Source organism: Acanthochromis polyacanthus, chromosome 7 (genome assembly GCF_021347895.1).
Source record: "Acanthochromis polyacanthus isolate Apoly-LR-REF ecotype Palm Island chromosome 7, KAUST_Apoly_ChrSc, whole genome shotgun sequence".
Taxonomy (NCBI): domain Eukaryota; kingdom Metazoa; phylum Chordata; class Actinopteri; family Pomacentridae; genus Acanthochromis; species Acanthochromis polyacanthus.
The window spans coordinates 15,008,602-15,033,798 of record NC_067119.1 but is presented as its reverse complement, the minus strand read 5'-3'; the positions used below and the strand labels follow the sequence as shown (position 1 = coordinate 15,033,798).

Genomic DNA, 25,197 nt, shown 5'->3' with positions numbered 1-25,197 from the left:
CACACACACACACACACACACCTCCAGAAACTGTCGGAACAAATTCCAGAGCGGCTTACTGGAGGTCAAACACAAGCAGAATTCTTTAAAGATAATCACAACAGAGCTACTGTGTTTAATTTTTTTTGCCATGCATGACTTCCTCGTTCTTCAGAATAAATAAATAACAAGGACAGCTTGACCCTGTCCTTTCAAAGAAACACTACGCTACAAAATTCATACTGACTCTTTGGAGCGAGGGGATCTCGGATTAAATCTGTGAACTGGACAAAGTCACAAACAAAGCGGTGAGAACCACTTTGTCTTTTTACATCTGTGAACCCAGAGCGTGAACACCGCCTACTCTGAAGTCATTATTTGGAATTGGGTGTTAATTCTGAATAATCAAATGAGAGCACCGCAATTAAAGTCGAGTTCTTTGGTATTTAAAAGCCCAACAAAAGAACAACAACACTTGTTTTGTCCTATTCGTTGTCAGCACAAGGACAATTTCTGACAGCATGATAACTCTGTATCTTTTTTGGCTGAATTTTAGCTTGTGGGTGAAAATGTTCTTTTTCTCAAATGTTAAACTGAGCTCCCACAGGTCAGAGGAATCTTATTTACGGCTACACATTTTCTGTAAAACAGCAAATCTTATTTAAAACCTATACATTCAATGCCTACACCGTTTGCAATCAATTACAAAGCTGCACATAAATCAAAAAGCTTAATTGATCCTCTCCAAAAAAAAATGTATAAAACTTGTGCAGACGTAGTATTCAGTGAATCTAGCTACACTGTCATTAGCATTAAATAGCTAATTCATCACAGACACAGTCAGACGCTGTGCCTGCAGCCTGAAAAAAAAAAAAAAAGGATGTGAACACCTGCTGTCTCTCAGTGCCCGGGAGAAGAGAAAAAAGCATATTGAGCCAAATGTTAGTTATTGCCCACGAACATATCAGGATTGGCAAGTGTGAGTATCCAGGCCAAACTGTGTCTTGTCTACTGTCTGCCCATGACTCCATGAGATTATGTTGACCTCAGATGTGGTGAGTAAACAAACATTGGGTGACCGAGGAAGAGGAGGGAGAAGAGGAAAAAGGGGGTCACCTGAATGAACTAATTGAATGAACAACAGATGTGAGCAGCATCAAAAATTCAAACAACACTGGCTGTCCTTACTTAAAGACAAACGCAAAATAATAGAAGAGGGGTAAAAATAAGGTGAGGCCAAAGTGGAGAGAAGTGAATGAGTGTGTATGTGATGAAGGTGAGGTCAGGTTTATTTGTGCGCTTCTGGCAGGTTTTTGTTGAAGGGCAATTCTGAGATTCCCTTCAGATACTCCGTGAACTCTGTCGGTGTCTCACTTTATTTCACCCCGTCTCCTTCACTGTCCCTTGCACCTGCCCTTTAGAAACAAGATGAAGGGATGATCAGGAGGCGGCTTCAGTTAAGACCGCCAATCAATACAGCTCTTCTGTGCGGGATGAGGCTCAAAGATTACACTGAAAATCGCAAATGGCAAATGACTCTTTCAAACTACTTTCTCGACTTTGAACATTCAAGTCTGACCAAAGCCTGGAAAATAGGAACCAGAGAACCTGCCTATCTTACACTTGATGCTGTGCATGCAGTAGCTTTCTCCTAATTCCCCTTCGGGTTAGAAGCCTTTAAACTAAGAACCCCCCGCTGTTCACAATAACAACACTCATCAAAGAAAGTTTTGCTGAACTCCCCAACTCTCATTTCCTAAACGAGAGTTAAAATGCCTCCTAACTCTTTACCATACTTCATCTTTGTTTTCCTCACTCCAAACCTCCAGGCCCCGAACAATTAGGCCCTTGTTTATGTCTGCAAATTGCTGTGCCGTGCCTATCTGTGTATAGTCCCTGGCAGCTGGATGCACCAGTGGAACGACCATATTGATTGGGATGTCTGTTCTTTTAACAAGGTCTGTCTGGTTGCTCTATCTAGGGGTGCCGCGGCGTTCATACCTGTTCCCTAAACGCCGCTCCACCTCAGCTCAGGTAATGGGAGCACATTTCAAAACTGCTTACACAAAACACTTTTTGGGGGGCAATTTGTACAAGCAATACCCAGCACTGACTCCATTGTTTTATTTGATCTAATTGTACTTTTATTTTCCTCTTGGTTTCTGCTATTCGTTAAATAATCTTTTTTTCTTCTTCTTTTTTTCCTCCTCAATGCCATCCCTCGTTCTACTATCTATTCTCCTCCTTCATCTCATCATTACTATGATAACTCTTACTTTCTCCACAAGCTGTCCCCAAAGAGGCCAGTAGCAGTCAGTGTCATTATTTTTTCTAGTCCAGCTTCATGCTGACTATGTGAGTTTGCTTCTCTCTCTGTTTCACAACCTGGACTGCCCATTTGTTTTCACTCTAATGAAGTAGTGGAAAAGTAGTTGGGGTAGAGAGAAAGGGGAAGGATGGGTGAGAGAGGAGAGGGAGGAAAAAAAGGTGGGGGAAAGAGAGAATGGAGACAAAGAGACAAATGAAAAAGAAAGGAGAAGGGAATGGACAGAACAAGACAGAAGATGAGAAAGAAAAAGGTGCACATTTGAGCAAGCTGTGAAAATGTTTCAAAGGAAAACATTCCACGGAGGCTGAATGAGATCAAAATCCCCAAAGTGATACATCAACAGAGAATGAAGGCTCTAAATGTTCAGAGAGTAGCCAGAAAGGTCCACTATAGAAAACAGCAACTTAACACATATAGGGGACATATGAAAACAGTGTCAAGATAAGGAGTGGAATGAGTAACACTGGCTGTAAAGTACAAGTCAGAGGAGTAAGTCTCTCCACAAATCAGTAACTCTCACTGCTGGATCCCTGCCCCGGTGATTGGAAAAAACTATGACTGTTACTGTATTAGCATTTGTTGAATTTGTGTGAGTTTGGCATGTTTATGTGTGCTTGTGTCTCCATTCCAACGAACAGAATGTTGTTACTACACGGCCATAATTTTAGTTGAAAACTGCCTCTGACGCCAGGGCACCACATTTCTCTACTCCAAACCGTAGCCTGGATTAAATAATGATGTTCCATTGTGCTTGTGGAAGTGTAGAAAGATGTATTCCTCCCGCTGAGAAGATCTAACATTTAACACGAGACTCGCCAGAGAGCCGGGATTTTCTGAGACACACACACTGACATATGCAGCAAAAAGGAATCCGTTTTTCAGAAGATTGCAGCGCTTTTTCCTTCAGTCTCAATGCTTCAAAAGACTGGCACAGTCGTAGCTGAAAGAGGGCAAAATGAATTGATTTGATTATTTTTGGGCAAGTCTGGATCAATCGCATTCTTTCCCCTCGTCAAAGCGGGGTCATTTGGCCCTGAGGGCAGAGGGGTGTAATCATTTGAGGCAGGCGGAGCACGCCATTTGCCCAGGCCTGGGGGTTCTGATTTCAATGCCCCATTATGAGCTGTGTTAACAGCAAATAACATACATTCCTCTCAGAGAACACACACTGTTACACACTGACACATCTGAGCGTGTATAAACACACTGAGACACAAAGGAAATCCTTCAGACCGACATGTAGGGAAGAGCAGAAGAAAAAAAAGTCAGTGGGACAATCGTGTTTCTTTCTATTAGGACTGCATATTGGCAAGCTCCTGAAAACAGAGTCTAAATATGATAAGATTCTGACAATCAAATAGACTTCGCTCACATCTGTGGGTCTGTGTTTGTACGGACAAAAAAGAAAAGGAAAAAAAAAACCTCTTCATATCACCACAAATAGCAGTGGACACACAATTCAAGCTCCCTGGTTTTATAATGTATACAGTACGGAAGCACGTTTGTATAAACTGTGACGAAGGAAATCAATCCTTCACACTGCTCCACATGAGGAGAGCCAGCTGGATCCTGTTAACAGTTCTTAAATGAATTCTACACTTCTAAGTCCTGTGACATTCAGGGAGGCTGTTACATTAAAATTCCCAGCGTTTTGACAATTCCAAACAAATTTACACAGGGCGAGCCGCACTGCCGAGGCGCGGAGTTGACTGGTTTGTCCGCACCGTGTGTCAAGGTTATCACAAGACTGTATTTGTCTAACACTGACAGGACCCACTCTGAAACCCAACTCCATCAGTTAATGTGGAAGCTTTGTGGGGCGAGAAAGAAAAAACATAAGGGTGGGGGATATAGGAGGAAACACGGAGACTGAAGTCATATTTATTTTAAAGAGTCGAATGCAGACTGTAGAAGTCGCCTAAACATCTGTAAGACAGACAGGCTGAGGCAAGCTCTAATGATGATTAGGCCATGAAGAGGAGGTCAGTTTGTCACATCGAATGTGAACCATTTTTTCCAATCTATGGCAGGTATTTGGACTAAATTCCAGCAATATACACATCCTGAACAAAAAAAACCAAGCAAACTCCTTGTAAGGGAAATATTAACCTTAGGATATTTGCAATATGTCCACAACACTGTCAACACAGCTCTCACAAGGAATAACTAACAGCACTAGCAGACCGCTCTCTGTAAGTGTATATAACAATTTATTTTTGCAATGCAAACATTCCTGGTAGGTACATGGAGCAAAATTATTTCAGGCTGAGGCCACTGCCAGTGACCTCTTCAGCTACAGTATGTTGGCTTAGACAGTAGTTGGGTGATGTGTAAATATTGAGATTGTTCCTCAAGTGTGTAGATCCTGGCGCTAAGGCAAATAATGTTTAGATGAGCTAGTTAAGAGCAACAGTAAGAGGGTAGGACAAACTAAAATCCATCTGCACAGATTTATTAAAACACATTCTAAATCTAGCAGAGAATACATTCATCACGAACATATTTTTCCTGGAATCCGCTCATGTTCTTGACTCATGTTTTGCTGTCGAACGTAATCTTCAGCACACTGCTTGAACAACTTTCTAGCGCTGAGGAAATATGTACTTCACTGAAGTGCTGGTGACCTTGTATGATGGTCATTCATGCTGTCAGCATCTGGCTAAAAAAGGAAAAAAAATGGACGTGTGGAGAAAGCGTAGCCAACGTCTTGTATTAAACAATGATGAATTAAATAAAATGAGGCATGAGGAAAAAAATTCAAATGGACTTGTCAACGTGAAGAAGACATGCTGTGGCTGAGAGAAATTTAAACTTAAGTAATTTGCACGAGACTTTCATTATGCCGGAACCTTGTGGGATCGAGAGTTCTCCCCTCTACTTCTGTGTTTTGCCTGAACTGCATTAAGTGCAGAGATTAGATTAGTTTGCCTCGAGAATGAATTGGGCATGCTTTCGAATTTTACTGCTGTGATTCACAAATAAAGCATGATACCACATTGCTAGCAGCAGAAATGTCAAATGAAAGCCAGGAAAAATCATGACCCAAGTGAAAGCACTGCCTGTACCAAAACAAATTTGCATTGTGCTCGAAAATATTGATTTGATTTATTTAAGGGAGACAACAAGCAACACACATTACAAACATGGTGAAACATACAATTTTACACCAAACAGTGGTCAAAGCACTTAGAATTGGTGCAAAACATTTGCTGATAAATGCATTTTTTTTTGCAAAACATAGTGTGTAATTTGATTTAGATGTCTCTCGATTTCCTCAAGCAGCGAGAAGAAGTTAAGCAGCCGGTTCAACAGCAGAGAAGTCACAAGTTGACATCAGACAGCAGTCAATAATGACCGAGACAGAGTGACCTTAATGCAGATTTCAAACAGCTCCTTGCTACAAGTGGTTAGGAGAGGATTCTCAGCTGATTGTAAAATAAATTCCGATTAAATGTCAAACAATAAAACAGAAGAAGATTTAGATGAAGTGATTGAAGGATATCGAGATGAGATAGGGAGGTTTGAAAGATTGAAAGGAGAGAGATGTGAGTAGGAGGTGAGAAGGCAGAGTGTGGTCACCCCTGTCCCCAGGCTGACTTGTAGATAACTACAATTCTACTGATACAACTCTGCTTCTCACCTTTTTACTTCTTTAGCTCACTGTACTTCTCTCACTTTTGCTGTGACCTCAGTAATAACAACGCATTTCTTTTTATTTGTTTCCCTCTAAGCAAACTTCTTATTACCCCCATTCCTCTCTCTTTCTCTCTGCTCCTGAAACCTGACCGTATCTACTGTAACTCCGTCTCTCGCCTAACATAATCTGGAGCAACAACAGCATCAAGAACCACAAAGAAAAGCAGTTGCCAGGGGCTGGTCTTCCTCCCACGCAGACATGACCAATCTTTACCCGTACTACAGGCTCATTTGCAATGCTCAACACAATTTTGGGACGCGAAGCAGCGAAGACGGAGGTACGGGTGAAGGGGGCAAGCATGCAGTGAATTGGCTCTGTGATTAAGAGCTGGCGATGTACCTGACCTTGGAAACTGTCAAACTCTTCTCTCTGTTCAATTCACACTCCATTACAACTCTAATAGCACCAATTACCACTTTATTTAGCTGTGTCATCCCCCAAATTCCCCCTTCAGAGCAGAGGGAGAGTAATTATTTATCTTTCCATCCTTCGGGCTAAATCATAAGTATGAATATCACATCTGAAAAGAGAGGTGGATGGATAAATAAAGACAGGGGGCCGGGTGAATTTGTTCAGTGGGAGGCCAAGGGCATGAATGCATATGGTGGACTGAAACCAGGAGAAATTGTTAATCCAGTAAAGACGTAGGCCATTCCAGAACACGTTTCCTTATTAGCATGGCTGTAGTTATCGATTGTTGGGTCACTGAGTCAGCGAGGCAGTAGTGAACTAAATGAAAATGGAATCTAAGTGATCACCTGCTACGTAATGCGGTTACTCTTTATTACTTATAGATAAATATGACAGCTACACATTCCTGGATGTAATAAAGTGAATTGAGTACAGTGCTTCATCACTGAGACCTTACATATGGGGTCACCGTGAACTCCTCATATATTTTAATTTCATTACAGCATAAATAGATAAATATGATACACTGATGTTCTTGTCGCACTTAACGATCTCAGAGTATTCATTTTTATCAGAGAAATCCATAAGGGTCAAATTTGAGGGCATGACACACAGATAACACTGATTTTATAATGAAGAAATAAAAATGATGAGTTTCCAACCTGGTGAAGAGCCTTGACTATAAGTCAAAATCTCTCCTCCCTCTTTTTCTTCCCTGCCACCTTCCTCTTGCACTTTTTTAAAGACACAGCAGGGGCTTTTAAATTTGTTCAACCCAAAATCAAAACATTAAATTTGCTCTAAAGCTAAGAAAGCTCATTATAACACACTGTTACACTCACTACACGGAGGCCCACCAGCATTGGGATTAGCGCCTGCATTGAGCACTCGGCTATAGTACAAGACACCAGGCTGTAGGATATCAGTGGAGACTAAAGTTTCGAGGTTAAACCAGCTGTTCACTTTCCTTTCCTTGTCTGCCCTCATCCCACTCATGTCAGACTGAATGATCCCACACTAAGTGGATGCATGTGTGTGGCAGAAGCTCCACTGAACCAACTGGAGTGGTGGGTGGAGTTGTTACCATGGCAGGACAACTACATGTGCTTCCATCGGGTTAGCGATTGGATGGGTAAGAGGCCAGATGAAAGTGTCAGGGTGACTTTGAAAAGATTGTCCCTCACACCCAGAGCTATCTCAAAGTAGGTCTGAGAGGGGTCATTATGTCACTTCACCTCTGATACCGCCCAGCCATCTGACTGAAACCTCTATCACACAGGCTGGGCGCAGGTGGCAGTGACTTAGCTGCTGTACTTCACATTCTTTCTCCTGGACACAGCTGCTCTGATGTGGAACTTTGAGAGTTTATGTGCATGTGCTTGATGACATTTGTGAGGTTATGTACGTGTATTAGAGTTGGGCAACAAAAAATAGGATGACAGAAAGATAAGATTTACATCTATCATGTGTGTCAAGGTAGCAATTCTCTTAAGTATCTGAGTGTATTGGCCAATATGGAAATTGCTGCACATCACTGTGCAGAACTGCTTAATGGTGATATGGGATTGAAAATATTTTGCATAAGAATTCATTATTGCTTTTCTTTCATCTGTTTCTTTTAATATATATGAATAATCATACATAGATTTTTCCTGATAACAATACCAGATATTGTAATATTGCCATCTTTTAGTTACAATGACTACAGATGTGCAATCAGATGTGTAAAGGCAAGCACTGGCACATCCACTGACACATATTGAGCACATGCAGTTATAACAGGGGGTTATAACTGCATTTAAGAAAGTCTGCAACTAACAGCAACTGTTATAAAATGTAAATAGCCAGTTTAAATTAATTGCAAATCCAAGGTGGCAGTGTTAAATCGCTTGTTTTGTGAGACTAAGATTCCAAAATCCAAAGATATTTGATTCATCATTTACATGATTAAGATTTTCAGGGACAAAGTTTTTAATGTAGACAAAAGAGTTAATTCTGCACTTTTTCCCCATTTGCTTTGAAATAAATATCACTGAAAAACAGATCTATCATATCTATTCAGAAGCATATCTGAAGAGTGTGCCACACATACCTGTACAGAGGAGTACCTACTGACAGGAAATCAGACAAAAGCAGACATTATGGGCTGAGCCTTGTTACCTTGTCACATCTCATGAGGCCCAGGTAGCGGAGCGACTTGCTGCTCTGAGCAATCTGTGTGGCTCCCTGGTCTGTGATGTCTTTACACCAGCCGGCATCCACAGTCTCTATAGTGCTGCTGTACTGGCCTATGGCAATCAGAGCTGTGGACAAGAGACAGAAAAGGGGAGACAGGAGGGAGGTGGGGAAGGAGGGAGAGAGACACAAGAAAATGTGTTAGTCTGACAACCTTTCTCATGCAAATGTGACAGCGTTGTCCTCCCACAGAGACGAGCAGAAATTTCAGTTGAAACCGGGGCAAATCATCTGGCCAGCTGTGACACATAATTCCAATGTTTACACAACACCTTGAAAATATACGCACACACATGCATGCAGGCAGGCAAATCTCACATACGCCCATGCTTGGTCAGACTGCTGCAGGAGTCATCCATTAGAACGCTGGCATGAGTCACAGTACTGAAAGGCAATGACATCGTGCCAGGGTAAAGTGTGACTCTATGCCAGTGTATGATTTAATTTTGCTTGTGGGTGTGTGTGTGTGTGTGTGTGTGTGTGTGTGTGTGTGTGTGTGTGTGTGTGTGTGTGTGTGTGTGTGTGTGTGTGTGTGTGTGTGTGTGTGTATGCACGTGTGTGTATGTTTACTGCTGCCAGGGCAGAAACAAAGTGCCAGGGTAAAGAGTATCCACCAAAAACAAATATCTGTCAGTGTCTGGGGGGGCTTTGTTAAAACCGCAGAGCATGTGCGCATACATAACTTCACTCACAGAAACACACACACACTCTCACAGTATAGCTCGCAACCGGGGTTCCTTTGATGCTGTCTTAATATATCGACAAATTGAAATGTGTAGCTGACAAACACAACGAGATTAAATCTTCTGTAATCTAGTTCAAATGAAGGCATTCTCTGTTGCATTAACACACAAACGCAGACAGACACAGCAATCTTCCTCATCAATCTTTGGCCCGTCAATCGTTGGGTAGATGGAGGAGACCTGTGCTCCACCAGTCAATTGATGGCACTGCTCAGTGATCGATTGGCAGGCCTGGGCTTTGTTCTCCTCTCACACAACCATCACTAATGAGAGTGGGAAGGTAGGAGGAGGACTGAGGGATGAGAGAAAGATGAAAGGAGGAGGGCAAAGACAGAGAAAGCCTTTGACAGCACCTTCAAATAGTTACTTAGCCCTGAAGTTGTTTTCTCATTCGCGGAAATCCAATTCACTTCAAACTTCAGTTTTTTTCCTTTTTAAAACAAGCTTTGGACATCTCCACTTCAACAAGGGGGGGGGGAAATTAATCCGTGCAAACTCGTTTTCACGTTGAATCTCTTCCTCTTGGCTTTGTATCTTTTATGACCAGCACTCTTCAAAGTGCCTCCACATATTACAGTATTAAATAACAAGCAGTCAGCACATCATTTATGTTACTGCACATTGGGTATGACTTGCTGTCCAAGGCTGTGTGTATGTGTGTGAGTGCATGCATATATATGAGTGTGTGTTTGTGGTGCAGAAGCTTCTTTCCACAGGAGAGGGGAAATGAATAATCTTACGCTTTTTTTCCATGTATTTAAGCCTCTTTCCTTCTGCTGGAGCTGTGTAAATGTAGACACTTCTCCACGCACACACACACAAACTCGTGTACAGTATGTAACATATGTAATATATAGCTTTGGGCACTTGGTGTGCACCACATGTGGTTCCTTTTGTGCTTCAGCATGCTCTTGGATGCCATGCATAATGGCACATTATGGCTAAACAGGCAGTAACGCAGCTTTGAAGCTACACTATGTTTTATGTAAAAAAGAAAAAAAAAAGAAAGAAAAAGCCCCATGGAGAGGAGGCTTCAGCGGGCCAGATGGGTGAAAGGAACATGAAGTAGCCATGACGTTTTCTAATGCTGACCTGGTAAAGTATGCTAAAAATTGAGACATTTGTGTCTTTGTGTGTATCTCTGATGTGCAAAGTTGAAAAGATGTCAAGAGAGTGAAATGCTTCCCATCCTGCCTCCCTCCCCCTCCCTGTCATGTTCAATCACATGATCTCAAATTTGATTACCTTTCAGACCTTTCGTACAACACGTATTGTTGCTGTTAAAAAGCCCCTTGCAGAAAGACTGAAGGAGGTTAGTGAGGAAAAGGAAGATCAAATAAAAGAGGAGAGCTTCATAGTTCAACAAATCAAACAGAACTCGCTCTACTTCTCCTCTGCCAACCCCACGTCTCTGCTTCTTCCCCTTCAACTTTACTTCCCTCAGCCTGACAAAGTGGGAAGATAGAAGCAGACAGGTGCCTACCATCATGAATGTATAAGAGGTGCAAGTGAATACATTGTCCATGCATTTCCTGATTACTGTGTTGCACTCACCTACGCGTACACCACCTGCCTAACCTGAATTACAATGTAAATGTCGACGGGCTCCAGGCTTTACAAAGAAAACATATGGCAGTTTGAGATAGCCGCGAGGAGAAAGAGGAGCGCAAATAACACTAAACATCATTTTGTTAGGCTCTGAAGATGGCAAACTGGAGAGTCAGATAATGCCTTTGTCAGAGCAAGCCAAGTGTTAGGCTATTTAGACTTGTTTAGTACTCTATCAACAAGTTCATCTGGTTGCCATTACAGTCTAATATCCCTGTGTGCTCTGCTTCTCCTACTCTGCCTTTGATCCTCTATCAGGAGATTGTAAATTTCAGCTACTCCTGGTTGCAAATGGAAATCATTGGCTACTTTTGCAAAGGCTAAGAGCCCTCAATGAAACCTTTTCACCACAATGGAATGGTTTTGTTGACCTTGTCAGAGAGACACGGTTGAGATGGAGCTTATGCTGTTTGTTTTCGAAGATAGTGGAAAAGCACAGGAAAAAAATGACATACAGAAACAGTCAAAGTGATGTTTCTATGTGTTGGCAAAACATCATTTATTATATTTAGGTCAAAATATAGATTTATGATAATTATGAAATAGTGAATCTGTAATAAAAAGACTGACTGTCTATGTTTAGTACACAACTTCACCCAGTTTTTAACATAGAGGCACTTAACCATATACATGGCAACTAAAAAATTACAACACACTTGGCATTTTTGGAACAGTTTAAAGAAACAAACACCTTTTTTTTCATTCTTTATGGTACTTTTTTGTTAACTGACAATTCAACTGGTTTCAATTCAATAAAAAATAAGTTAAATATAGGGTTTTCAAAAACTTTTGACTGGCAGTGTATAAGGGACCATAGGAGCAGGAAATTGTCTTTCCTGACTGATAATGATTTTCTGTCTGAGAAATAGATGAAGCGATATGCAAGAGAAGTTAAGGTGAAAAAGAGGTGGAAGAGTCAGAGGAGAAAAGAGGGGAAAATCCCATTCTGGCAGCAGGAGCTGTGACTGAGTGGTGACTACACAGTCACAGACGGTAATGAGGACACACTCTGCTGCCCTGCCTGAAAATGGCTTTAGGATCTGGTTCTCCCTCCATGTGTGTATGTGTGTGTATACACTCCCCCTTTAGTGTGAAACGAAGGAGAGAGACTGACCTTAAATCCTGGATATCACTCATTCTGACCATGCCACATTTAACCTGTCTTTTACCAAGTCTGTCACTGGGGGATCACGCTACACCAACATACAAGAAGCAGGTGGAAATCGCATTTAAAACAAACTGCTTGGGTCTGTTTAAAGTTCTCCTAGGATTTGGACCAACATATCTTCTTGTCAATCAATCAGCAAAAAAACAAATCAATCAACAGGTCAATATAAAGAGTGCCTTGGCCCATTTAGTACCTTTAGGAGTGGTATCCCTGTGCAAAAACCACAGCTTCAATTTGCTAAGACCTTCCCCAATATTATTCCTCGGAACCAAAGTGACAAATGTCGACCAAAGGTGATCAACAGAGCAAAACCATAAATCTTTAGTGTTCCATTAACTCCTACATTATCTCCAGACATAGATTCATAACCTATTACTTTCTCGTATCAGGCACAAGCTGATATCAAACCCCATGAACAGCAGATTTATCCAAACATAGGAGCAGTTCTACGCTAAGGTAACCGCACTCCTACCAGCGGGGTCAGGAATTGGTCAATCCTGCGATGACCGCAACGTGAGAAGAAACCCTCCGTAATCAGCTTATTCTCCTATCTCCGCACCTGACCCCAGAGCTTCAGGGGTTAAGCATCTTTTACAGGCTTATTAGATATTCACTTATTACATTCTCCTAAATGATGGTGTGCCATTACTGCTATCTTATTGCTCTGAAGCCATCCCCATGACTGTCTGCAGTAACCCTATACGCCATATTTTTGCCACTGATGAAGACAGAACGTGTATGAAGGATGTGATGGTATATGGTAAAGATTTACTGTGATGCAGTGTGTGCATGTGTGCACTGTGTGTATATGGCAGTAGGGACAACAGCAAAGGGCTTATTATGGCTGATGTATTCCAGAGAGCACAACTGTCATGTCTAATGTTGAGGACAATCACTTGGGGCTTTGTGTGCATTTAAAAACTTGGCCTCAGCCTTGCCCTTTACACTGTGCTGCTGTATGCCCAGAACCAAAAGAAAACCTCTTTTCACTTCTCATCCGTTCAAGTTGTGTGACTGGGAAGAGGTGCAAAACGCTAATTTTTAAACACGTACCACAATCTTCCTTTCACTAGCCAATACTGATATACATTTTTTGATAGAAAGAGGTGAAGATAGCTTCAATTCTTCTGTATTTTGCTACAAGACTAAAACTTAAGGTTATATAAAAGCCAATGGTAGTGCAAGAACATATAGCTGTAGTGAACCATTTATACAGTACGACCCCTTTAACGCTTCTGCATGAATGAGGGCCAGCTGGTCAAATTTTCAGATAATTTAAAGATTATTGTCGAGTTCTTTTATACCTTTATTGGAATCAACAGTGCAGTGAGACAGGAAATACGGGGAGAGAGAGTGGAGGAGTAGCAGGCTGCTAACATGTGGTATGCCCCTGAGCACTCGGCTATCAGGTCGCCCACAATACTCTAATTATTTTGCAGGGCTACTTTCATGGCACCTTTTAGACATTCAGATATTTCTGCCATGACTGTGAAATAGTCCCTTGATGCATCAAACACTCAAATTGGTGGATTAGCCTGAAATAGACATTCTTGCTTGATGATCTTGTCCATAAAATGTTTCTCAACTTATTTTAACCCATAAAAAGTGCATAATTGAGGATTATTAGCTTACATGTCATAATTTCTATCCATTTTTTTTACTACATGAATGAACAACAAGCACTTGAATTCTCTACATGTGTACAGGAGCATGTGTTTTCCTACATGTGCTTAACATGACGTTGATTTGTGCACCGCAGAAAAGGGAATATGTTTTCACAGGAGTGTGTTTACATGCAGGCAGACATACATGAGAGCATATATGTCAAACAGAGTGTAAAAGCAGTGTAAGGTGACCTCAATAAGCACCATGTGGACGTCACTTAACTCCTTTGATGCTCGTCTGACCTGGCCAAGCATAGGCCTCACTGTCTGATTGATTAACACACTGTGCTCATCTTCAAAGTACCCAGTCGAACTGACCGGGGTCACACAGAGTGCCACAACTAATTCAGTAAACAACATACCCAGGAAAGCACACACGCACGGGAGGTGGGAAACAAGAGAGGGACTGTTGCTTTGTGAACTGAGAATGAACAAATTTGAAACTGTGAGAACTTGTGGGAAATGCCCATCTCCCGATTTGGACGGAAGAAAGAAAAAAGCCTGCTGGGGATTTGACTTGAACATGAACTCGAACCTGAAGTGTCTCTTCCAAGTCAGATGAAAAATATGCAGATATAAAGAGAAAGAAAGAGAAAGAGGGAATGAGAGAAGCAGAGATTTGACGAGGTGCTGCTCTTTGCCCTGACATTTTGGGCAAACGCACTCGAAGGCCACGGGGAACTGAAATCAGCCAGGCTTGATGGAGAGACACCGGAGAGAGGAGGAACAGATTGAGCGCGACACAAGGAGGGAGAGCACTTTATGGTGGGACATGCTCGATCTGGGAAATTAATTAGCCAGAGGGCAGGGAGATGGCAGTGTGCTGAGGGCAGTTTGGGCATTTTCCCAATCAGCCTCTGATCTGATGCAAGCCAGCTGACACATACTGTTTGGAAGCAGCGTGTGCTCATATGGTTTTATGTGCTTTTTGGGTTATGTGTGTGTGAGAGACAGAAACGGAGGCAATCAGCAGACCCCGAAACATTTAAGTGGTGAGGTAGAGACAGTGCCACGAAAAAAAGTGACTTTGATGTTTTATGGTGGTCTAGCATCTGAAAATAATACACCCACACACACACACACACACACACACACACACACATTGCTTAAGTAGCTGATGTACGATAACCTTGTGGAGGGAATGTGAAGTTTGAAGTGGAGGGGAAGATTGGAAAGGTGAGTGACAGAAAGAGAGAGAGGGAGAGATAGAGAGGAAGAGTGATGGGCGAGGACAGATAGACAGAGTGAAGGGGTGATAAGGAGAGATGGAGCTATCACAGAGGTGACCTACAACAGGCCTTCCTTCACCACTGAGAATAAGCACTCGTTGCCAATTCTCACACAGACACACAGGACAATGAGACACTTAGCAGGTTGGCATCACTCAGCGGGATTCAAGCAGGCTGAACATACTATGCTGAATTCTGGAAAAACAACTGACTTCTTGTCTGTGTGGATTCTCAGTCATCCAGGTCATAATCCTTGGAGCTTCAGCAGAAATCAAATGGACTTCTCATTTAGATTGTTGAAGGCCTCTCATCCAAGAGGCTTCTTCAGTTCTTCAGTTTTTTATCTTTCTTGCCAGAGTTATGTGACAAGACTGATTCCGCTTTCATACCTGTATGCAAAATATGAAGCTACTTCGAGAGCTGAGTTGCTAAAATCTTCAGCATAAGACAACTGAACTTCTCTTTTTGGTTCTTGAAGACATTTCACTTCACATCCCAAAGACATGCATGGACGGAACTCCACCAGAGCAACCATCATTAAACAGAGAAGGAGCCCAAATTATCAGAAACTTATAATGCAGTTTTGAGACACCTCAGCAGAGATTTTAACCACCATGATCACATATTGAGGCATCCCTGACCTGATAATTTCACAAAAATCCACACTTCTATCACTATCCATTATCTGGGACTCCACATCAGTCAGCTAAAACTACAGAAGTGTCTCAGATGATAAGTAAAAACATCTTCAAGAACCTAAAAGAAAAGTCCAGTTGATTTCCACTGAAGCGCCAAGAAAGTGACTTCTTAGTCCAACATATGATTGCCTCTTGAAAAGGGGGGATGGCAGTGATGTAATCAGGCTTAGAGGAGCAGGTTCATGAATGAAATAAATGTCAGTGCAGAATATAAGAGAGCTCCTTTTTCTGTAATAACACTATTTAGTACATACTCTTGAGCAAGGCCAGCTTTTCTGGTGAAGCTGCTTAGAGGTCAAAAGATCAGACTCTGGCTGTACTACAGCATCCAGTTGTGAAGGATTGTAAACTTTAGGATAAACAGCACATCCCTGAAAAAGCCAGATATAGATAAAGGATTAAAAAGAGTCATCTGTGAGTGCTTGTCCAGCTACTTGTCCGTGATACCTTCAGTATAGCTTGTATTTTGTTGTGATGTTTCAAGTGGTTGCATAAAATTATGTTTTTATTTCCATCTAGCGTCATTATTGCCTTTGAATTCAAAATTGTTTCACACAACAAAAAGCGACCCTTTTTCCAATACAGGCACAGCGTTTTAGTCACAAGTGTGATTGGATAATTTTACTTCACTGTCAACAGCAGGGTTTGTTTTTTGAGATTCACATTCATTTTGTTTTTCAAGGTTGTACTTCCACCATTGCCTCTTTCACACATTCGTCGTTTTTGTGCATATTTAGTTTGTGATGTGGTGCAACACTGTCTTGTCATTCACTAAGTAATTTAGGGAGAAATTGGGAAGTGCTCTGATTGAGCAAAATAATGAAAATGCAGCAGAATTGTGGTCATGTAAGAATGCAATTGCACTGTGGTCAGAATCAAAATATTAATTTTAATTAAGCAGACTGCCTGCATGATTCGGTATAAATACAGAGAAATTCCTATAAAAGGGTCCATTAAATGCTAATATTAACAAACTCACAGGCCTATGGTAATGTTTGTGTGCATGTTTATGAGTATAAATTGTTTGGAGGTTTTATTTGTTCATCGTTCTTCTCCAAAGACAACATCAAGAAAGAGAAAATAGGCTCTAAAACACACACACACACACACACACACACACACACACACACACACACACACACACACACACACACACACACACACACACACACACACACACACACACACACACACACACACACACACACACACACACACACACACAGCGAAGATCCCATTGTCATCAGCAGTAAAAGCAGGATATTAAGCTCTATTTCAAACCTACAGCACCTCTGCTCCTGTGCACCTTTCCTTCGAGGATATTACCTTCTCTCTCTCTTTCTCACCACTCTCACTTACTCTCTCTCAATTTTGTATTGTGTACAGCAGGAAAACTGCTCTCCACTTCTGACATCACAGATGGAGGGGCATAAAGCTTAACAACTTCGATTTGAAACGAGAGAGAAGAGGAGAGGAAGCAAAGAGCAGGGAAGGGGACAAAGATGAAGAGAGGCTGGCATCCTACTCACTGAACTGCATGTTGCATGCATCGAACTGGAATTAATGTAGCGTAGCAATAGTTATGGCTTTGGTTATGGATTATGGCTAATCCTTTAGCATAGGGAGCAGGTCTTAAAGGTAATTACACGCTACTATTGGATCCAGAGCCTAGAAATGGGCCCCTCTTACGTCACGCTTATTAAGATCCAGAAGAAAACTGGCTTCTCTTACACACTGCTTAGACAGAGTACAGGTTAACACACCGAAGAATTTTCTGTCCAGTCTTAGCACCATTTAAACCTGTCCGGAAGGCAAATGAGCTTGTTATTGAGATCCCGACTAAAGAGACATGGCTTAAGAATATATAAAAATCTCTGTTTGTATCTTTTCCTGTCATTTGGAATTAATTTAGCCATCATCAAAAACCAAAATACCAATCTGTTCACTTGCATAAATAGGTAATTAGCAGCACCACTTTGCAGTGGATATTACCGGAAGCCAAGAATGAAAGGAGGATGGTGACAGTCGCACTGGGCAGTTTTTCCTTGTTATTTTAGTCATTTGCCATGCCTACACTTTTTTCCCCCCTTTCCTCCTTAAAATACCCCTTTGACTCTGTCTAATATGCATAGTCAGCCTTCCAAGTGCCACCGAGTCTGTTTCTAAGCCTTATCTGAAGCCTTTAACAGGCCACTCTGTCCGTTTTAACCCAGCGGGAATCATTAACCAGACACACACTTCCTCTTACCATACCCCCGACAAAACCTTCTAAATTGTTTCAACTGCAAGACAGTGTGTGTCTGTGTGTGTTTTTTTGCCTGTGTGTGAATTACTTAGCCCCCAAAACAGCCCAAAAACAAATGACCCAATACCAATTAGTTGCACAACAATTAGGTTAGTAGACCATTAATGGGAGGCAGACCCACCCAAGGACAGGCTTGAGCTATGTCCATTCCCTCCCTAAGAAAAGAAAATCTTGCCTTGATATTGCAGGCGGGAATCTGGAACGTGACCAGCACACAGACTGGTAAAATGGGATGAAAAAGTCAAACAAGCCATGCAGAGTAAGTCCTGTAGTCGTTGCACTTCAGTAAACTGAACTATAGTTTTTATGTCAACTTCTAACTCTCAGTATAAAAACTTTAAGGGTAATCTTAACTCAAATCGACCACATCCAAATTTAAATCCACCCTGAGTCTAAAGTAAAGCACTCAAAAAGGTAAGTTTCCTCAGTTTGCTGAATTCATCTTCGTCATTTGATTCTTTCTGGCATGATTAGTACAAAGCAAGAAAGCACATAATCAACAGAAAGTGGTCTTTACTTAAATAAAATGCAAAATTATAATGCTTCTACTATCTTGCCAATTTTATGATTGTTTCTAAATTTAAAACATACAGTGGAGCTAGTTTCAATGCTTCCAGTTTGACTGAACATGTTGGAAAACCAACTTTGGGAAAAAGAAGGAAGACACACACACAAAAAAAGAAATCTGGTGAGTTTGGTATGAGATTTGCAGCATAAAATTAAACAGATTCCATCTAAAAACAGATGATCTGCATTAAATACCATTTCAGTTATGCTGATGTATAAACGGGAATGCTACAAAGAAAAGTCTAAGATCTTGACATGGACCACTTCAAGATCTTAAAGATATTTTATATAAGAGAACATAAAGAAACAGGTTGACTGCAGAGTATAGAACAGAGTTTGCAGAGTTCAGAAAGGAAACTATTAGAGTGTTACTTCAATGTTCAAAAAGATCTAGTTCCAACTGAAAAAAGTGGCACTGGAATCTAAAAAAAAAAGCTTTTGACATCCTTTGTTTTACCGTATTGTTTTCTTTGTCACAAGAGTTTGGTGTCTTTTATACAAACTCCTAATGGCTCATGAGTCTGTAACAGCACTTAGTCAAGTCTCACCAAAAGCTCTTTAGCAAAGTTTAAAGCTGGCGTGATGTTTTCTGATCAATACCTGGCCATAACTCAAGTCACACGTCAAGTGCCATAACTGTATACAACGCACATGCTCAGGCGAAGTGCACCGACACAAGCACGCGTGTACATTTTCATGAGCTTAGACAGTGTTTTTGATCAATACCTGGCTATAGATCAAACATCTTTTTTCAGTTTATGGCTAACCTTTCCCAAGGCTCATTTCAGACACACACAGAATAACTCATGTCTTGCTTGAGACTGCTGCTTTGATGGCGTCTATGAAATTGATAAGTGCTCTTAAATGCAAAATGACAGTTTAAGAACCTTGTTTTCAAACCGCAGTGAAGTCAGAATGTCTCATAAAAACACAAAGCACTTTTCTCCAGGAGGTAACTTCATAGTCGGAGCCAGAGCGGGGAATACACAATAGACCAAATGTTCAGCTGAGGAAGTGTGTGAAAGTTCTTCTTTCAAGGACAATTTGTCCAAATGTAACAAGGGAAAGCATGAAAGGTGTGCTGGGAAATCAAATTTTCCCTTATTATATGTAAAGAAATAGACAAGTTTGTGTCATCGTAAATGTTTCATCTGCCTGAATATTACCGACTTTTAAATCTGCCTCAGTGCTTTAGGAACCCACTGACAACTGCAAATACGGGATTGTTCAGCATAAATATAATCAGCCAAGAATCATATTGGGGAAAACTTTTAAATTAAATCATCATGCAAGGAAAAAATACCTTTCTGTTCTTCGTATATTATGGAAAAGTCTGCGGTAGAAAACAAACAGACAGCTCCATTTTTTGCTTATGAGCCTTTTATTGCTTTTCCTAACAGCATGTGGGACAGTGGGCCTCATTTTACTGAGAGATCACAGAGACCAAATCCTACAAACTGATTCACGATCATTTCCCCTTCTTTTGCCATCATCTATATGATTCCCTCTTTGCTTCCTTAGCTCATCGTCTCATCTCCTCCTCCTTCGTTCATTTCTCACAGCCCGTCTCATCCCGTCAGCCCTCCCTCTCTTGACTCGGCCCCGTTTTCTTCCCTTTAATGTTTGCTTTACCCTCATCCCCTCGCCCTCCTTCTCCTCCTGATTCTTTCTAAAGGATGTTCCCGTGTTCAGGGTCACTGTCACCACCGCAGTAGCCGTGTTGACCTTTAACCTCTTTACAACTGGGGTCAGCGCCTGTCGCCATGGTGTTTAACATCCCCGTGGGAGGCCATCCATGTTCATTGGTACGGTATACAATTCACAGTAGACATTATTTAAAATGTCACAGGCATGTAAGTTGAACCTTTACATTCCCTTTAATCTTCCTCTCAGGTTAAAAACAAAAGGCAGACAACAGTATCCGACAAAGCTCTCCCGCTGTTTGCATCTTCTGCTCATTCTTTTATCCAACTTTTTTTCCTTCCCCCCCCCGTGGAATAAACAGGTCGCTTTTTCTTTGGAGGTTGTTGCCTCTATGTGACTTTCAACTGCAAGCTATTGAGTTACACAACCACAATAGAAAGCCATCCCACAATGACAATTATCCTGTGTAGTGACGACTGTAACCTGTGCCTGGAACCAAAGAAGAGCATTTATAAAGACTGCTCTTTCCTGCAGAGCTCATGGCGGCATAAAGCAAACAAACCAATTTCCGGTTTTTCAGTTTTCCTCTGTGTTAACAGCCTCAATTTTAAACGAACATGTGGTGATTTTCTTGTTTTGTTTTGTGCCTCTTCAGGGTAATGGTTAGATGCATTTCCATCTCTGATACTGTAGCACATGTGGAATCTAATAACGCAATTAGCACAAATTGCAAAGCTGTGCTGCAAACCAACTCATAACACACATCATTTTTGATTTCTTTGGTTTCAAATTTCAAAGAATATTTGGATTTTCAACCCATTTTGTGAACAAAATTATTGCTTGGTTAGGTTTCAAAAAAAGTATCATGAGTGTTTGAAGACACATTATTGCATTGTAGCTGAGAGCACAGATACACTCCAGTTTGAATCTGTGCAGCTGCCTGTAGCGGCTGCTTCACGCCCTAACTACTCCACTCATAGCTCAGTTTCTTTTTTTTAAATTCATAGATTTTCATATTTACATTTATGTATGCACTAGGATGCATGTGTCTGCGGTAAACATCAGCACTGTGGCTGAACAAATCCAGCGTCTCCACCGACAGCTGTTGTGTTACTTTGACTGCACGGCTGAGGTAGGAAAGGTGTTCATTACGTGTGCGTGCACAGTATGTTCCTACTTACTTATGACAGCTTTTTCTCTGAGTGTTTGGACTTGGCTCTGAGAGTGCACGCATGTGTTTCCAGAGGGAGTGGATGAGCAAGAGGAGGCCAAACACTCAATGGGCGAATGATACAAGTCCTGCACTCCTCCTCCATAAATTACCAGCTCATTACAGTAATGCAGTCCATTTAGCATAGGAAGAAGGGGGGAGGAGAGGAGATATAGGATGGGATTGTGGAATAAAAAAAGCATTTCTGGGTAGCAAGATGCAGATGAAGTATAAATGTCTAGAAGGAAAATGGGGTGAGGAGAGGCAGAAAAAGAGAGGGGCGGTACGGTGGGAGGAAAGGAACGAGGGAGCGAAAAAGGAGGAGAGAACGAGGAAAAAAGACAGAGGGGGTTTTGCTGTGATGTGTTTAAAGAGCTTTTCAATCTCGACAGAAGTGCTTTTCATTAGGTTAAAATCTATCATCTATGCTGCAGGAGAAAAAAAACAATGGGGAAATATTAATATAGATAGTGGCTACAGTAGGAGACAGAGATATAGACCCAGACAGAGCGAGAGAGTAGAGCAGAGAGAGGGGGAGAGAGAGAGAGAGAGCAAGAATGGGATGAGATGTAACAGTTGTAATTGAATAGTGAACTAGAGAGGGCCTGAGTGCAAGCACTGATTAATACAATTCAAATTGATTGTCTCCTAGTAGCTGTGAGAACATCTCATTCTGACTTTCATATTTGAATGTTCAGCATGTTCTCTGTGTGCATGAGTGTGTGTGTTTGTGTGTGTGTGGCAGCAGTTTGAAGGGGTAGGGAGATAGAGAGTGCCCTCTAGTGCTTGCTGTTTCTTTTACCCCACCTGTATGTGGTCATGTTGGCTTGTTTTCTGCTCTCTCTTTTTTTTTTTTTTTAAGTTTGCATTAAGTTCCTGCTGTCCTTCATTTTATTCCCAGTGGTTATCTATATGCAGCATCTGTACACAGTATGTATACACAGTGACCAGTATTATTTACAAGCTACTGTTAGGAGAAGTTTCTGACAGCTCTGTATTTTTTCAACATAATATTTTTTTTTTACAAACCTTAAATTGATCTGTTTCTACTTCTTTACTAATTTCTTTGTGGTCACATCATTGCATTCAGTATTCCTTGAAAAGAAAGCATTCTCTTAAAACCCCCATTTATCATTTTTATTGTCACATCAGCCACTTTGTATTTAACGTGTTATTAATGAACAAAGCAGCCGTTAAGTCCAGGCTGCAATTGAGAGCACAAGCAACAACGAAAGTGCAGTTGTTAAGAGTGCAATGACATATAATATTTCCATTGCCTCAGTTGTCCTATTACTTTATCTCTGTATTTCCCCATATTAATTAGAAAAAATAGTGCCAAAGCAGCACTCCACAATCATATAGATGAGAGCGACGAATGCTGAGGGGGGAAGAGTCGAGTTCAATTTGCACCTCGGTAGCGGAGGAGAAGGATTTATGGTTGGGGTGTGAAACAATCATTCAAGTTAGCGGGTCAGGCTTTGCGTTCAATTAGCAATAGCTTGTGTCTCGCACGGATTCTCTGCCTGTGAGCCAGAAAATCCAGTCAGCATTGTAAACACAGAAAGCTCAAGCTTTTCTGCTTAGATCCTGACAGTTCATTGCTATTCTACCTGCTTTCCAACAGTGGGCAGCCATTTAGACATCTGTCTGCAGCGCACTTCTCAGAAACTGTACTAATTCTGCCTACCAAGTCATGTCCTCGAAATTCCACTGGAAAGAAGGACGGTTAGTTGGAAAGGGAGAGAAGAATGAAGAAACTGTGGAAAGGGAAACAGTTTGAAGACAGAAAGAGAGAAAACAAGCCTCTAAAATTTCAAAGATTCCACCTTCTTTCCCACGCATTCTTTTTTTGTCTTTTTTGACAAACAGGAGTCTCAAATTTCTTTTATTCACGATATAATACATCCTGCATGTCTCTGCAGGCACATTGCATTAAAATGACCAGATGAATGCCTTCTAATTTCATTTGGAACAAAGTTAGAAAGAAGAAATATTAATGCACATATGCATTATAAAGAGAGATGAACTGATCCTGCTTTAATCAGAGAGATTTATTAACAGGAACTCTGATGATATATATATATATATATATAGTATGTCCACCATTTTTGCTTTTGCTTACTGAATAACAAAACATGCTATAAAATGTGTCGATGAAGGTCAGACAATCCCAGAACAAACCAAACAGGACAGTCCATTTTAGAATAAAGGAGACAAAATGTAAAAAATTATATCAGGTCAGGGATTCAATCACGTTATTGCAAAAAATAAAATAAAATAAAATAAAATAATAATCTAAGTCATTTAATTAAACTTAAATAACTAAACTTAAATAAAAATGAAGTCTTTGGGAGTGTTAGACAATAATGTTTTAAGAAAATAAGTGAATAGGTTTTTTTCTTGCTCAAGAAGCCCAGGATGTCCTAAACATAACTGTGACATTTCTAAGTCTACAATTTCAGTTTGCCTCGTTATCTTGCATCTCCCTAGTACAATTCTCTTTTTATACCCGTGTCTCAAAGTAAAAGGGGAAAATAAACCCTGAAATTTTAGGTTTACTCAGGCTGGAGTTTCTCACAATACGTGACAAGCAGAGCCTTTTTAAGTTATATGACCTCGAATTATGTGGAACTGTGGCAGCTGAGTGCTGTGGGGTCAGTGCAATTTCCTTGGTCATATTACCTGCTCCTCTTACAGGTTACACCAAACACCTTTCGTAAAACCTGGAAGTGTAGGTTGCTTGATAGTCTGGCAGTGCTGATTATTCACATCCATTACACTAAAGGACCTGTACCCTACAGTACATGCATATGAGTGTTTGACAGAGACAGAGGATGAACTAGTAATTCTATAAGTCTGCTACTGTTTGATTTGAGTCACTCCAACCTTTGATACACCCACTTTCCTCAAATTTAAAAAACTCTTCGGATCTACACGGTTTACAATCTTGTTGAGAACAAACACTGCGATTGTGCTAACACTGCTTGTTTTCTTTTCATTTTCCTCCTTATTTTACTCCCTTCTTTCTTCCTCATCTGCACAATAACACACACACATAAACGCGACTCTCATCCATAGCATTTACGTTGTAAGAAAAGACGCAATTATTCTCTTATTCACAAAGCAGGGGAGGCATCGGGTGGAGAAAAATGGAAAGAGAGGTCAGGAGGCAATTACTGTATTTTATGGCCACTTCAGACCAGAGGTGGGGACACAGCAGTTTATTGTGTTGGACAACAAAACCTTTTTTATTTTTTAAAACAGGAGAGCATTTTATTTGTTTCTGCTGTAAAACACTTCCCCCTTCTCTTCTAAAAACACAATTGATTATTCTTTTTTCTGCACAAACAACTCTTATCAGATACCCATTATCAGTTACAGAACATATACTGTAACTGTATTTAAAATACTCCAAAATCTGTGGGTTTCCACATATATTACCCTTAAAGAGACACACAGACATAATGAACAGCTAGATGGTAAACACATGAGACCGGCTGGAGGTCATATATCAAGTACAGACGGGGTGTGCATGGTATTGATCCCGGTAGCTGATCAAACCTTTCATTTATTATGGAGAAGCCAGGGGTATATGGTGATTCAGAGACCACTCGTGTGTGCAGTATGTGTGAAGCTTGAGTTTGCAGGAAAAAACTAAGAAAGAGGCAACTACAGCACATCACTAACAAACTTGGATAGCCCACAAAAAC

At 41.0% G+C, this 25,197-nt stretch overlaps 1 protein-coding gene across 1 annotated transcript in view; it reads right to left on the bottom strand.

Moving 5' to 3' along the window:
* Positions 1 to 25,197, bottom strand: part of fbxl17 (F-box and leucine-rich repeat protein 17) — a 229,680-nt gene that overhangs the window by 10,927 nt on the left and 193,556 nt on the right. The window contains exon 10 of the mRNA XM_051950940.1: positions 8,577 to 8,719. Coding sequence (XP_051806900.1) covers positions 8,577 to 8,719 — 143 coding nt within the window. The remainder of the gene's footprint in view (positions 1 to 8,576; positions 8,720 to 25,197) is intronic.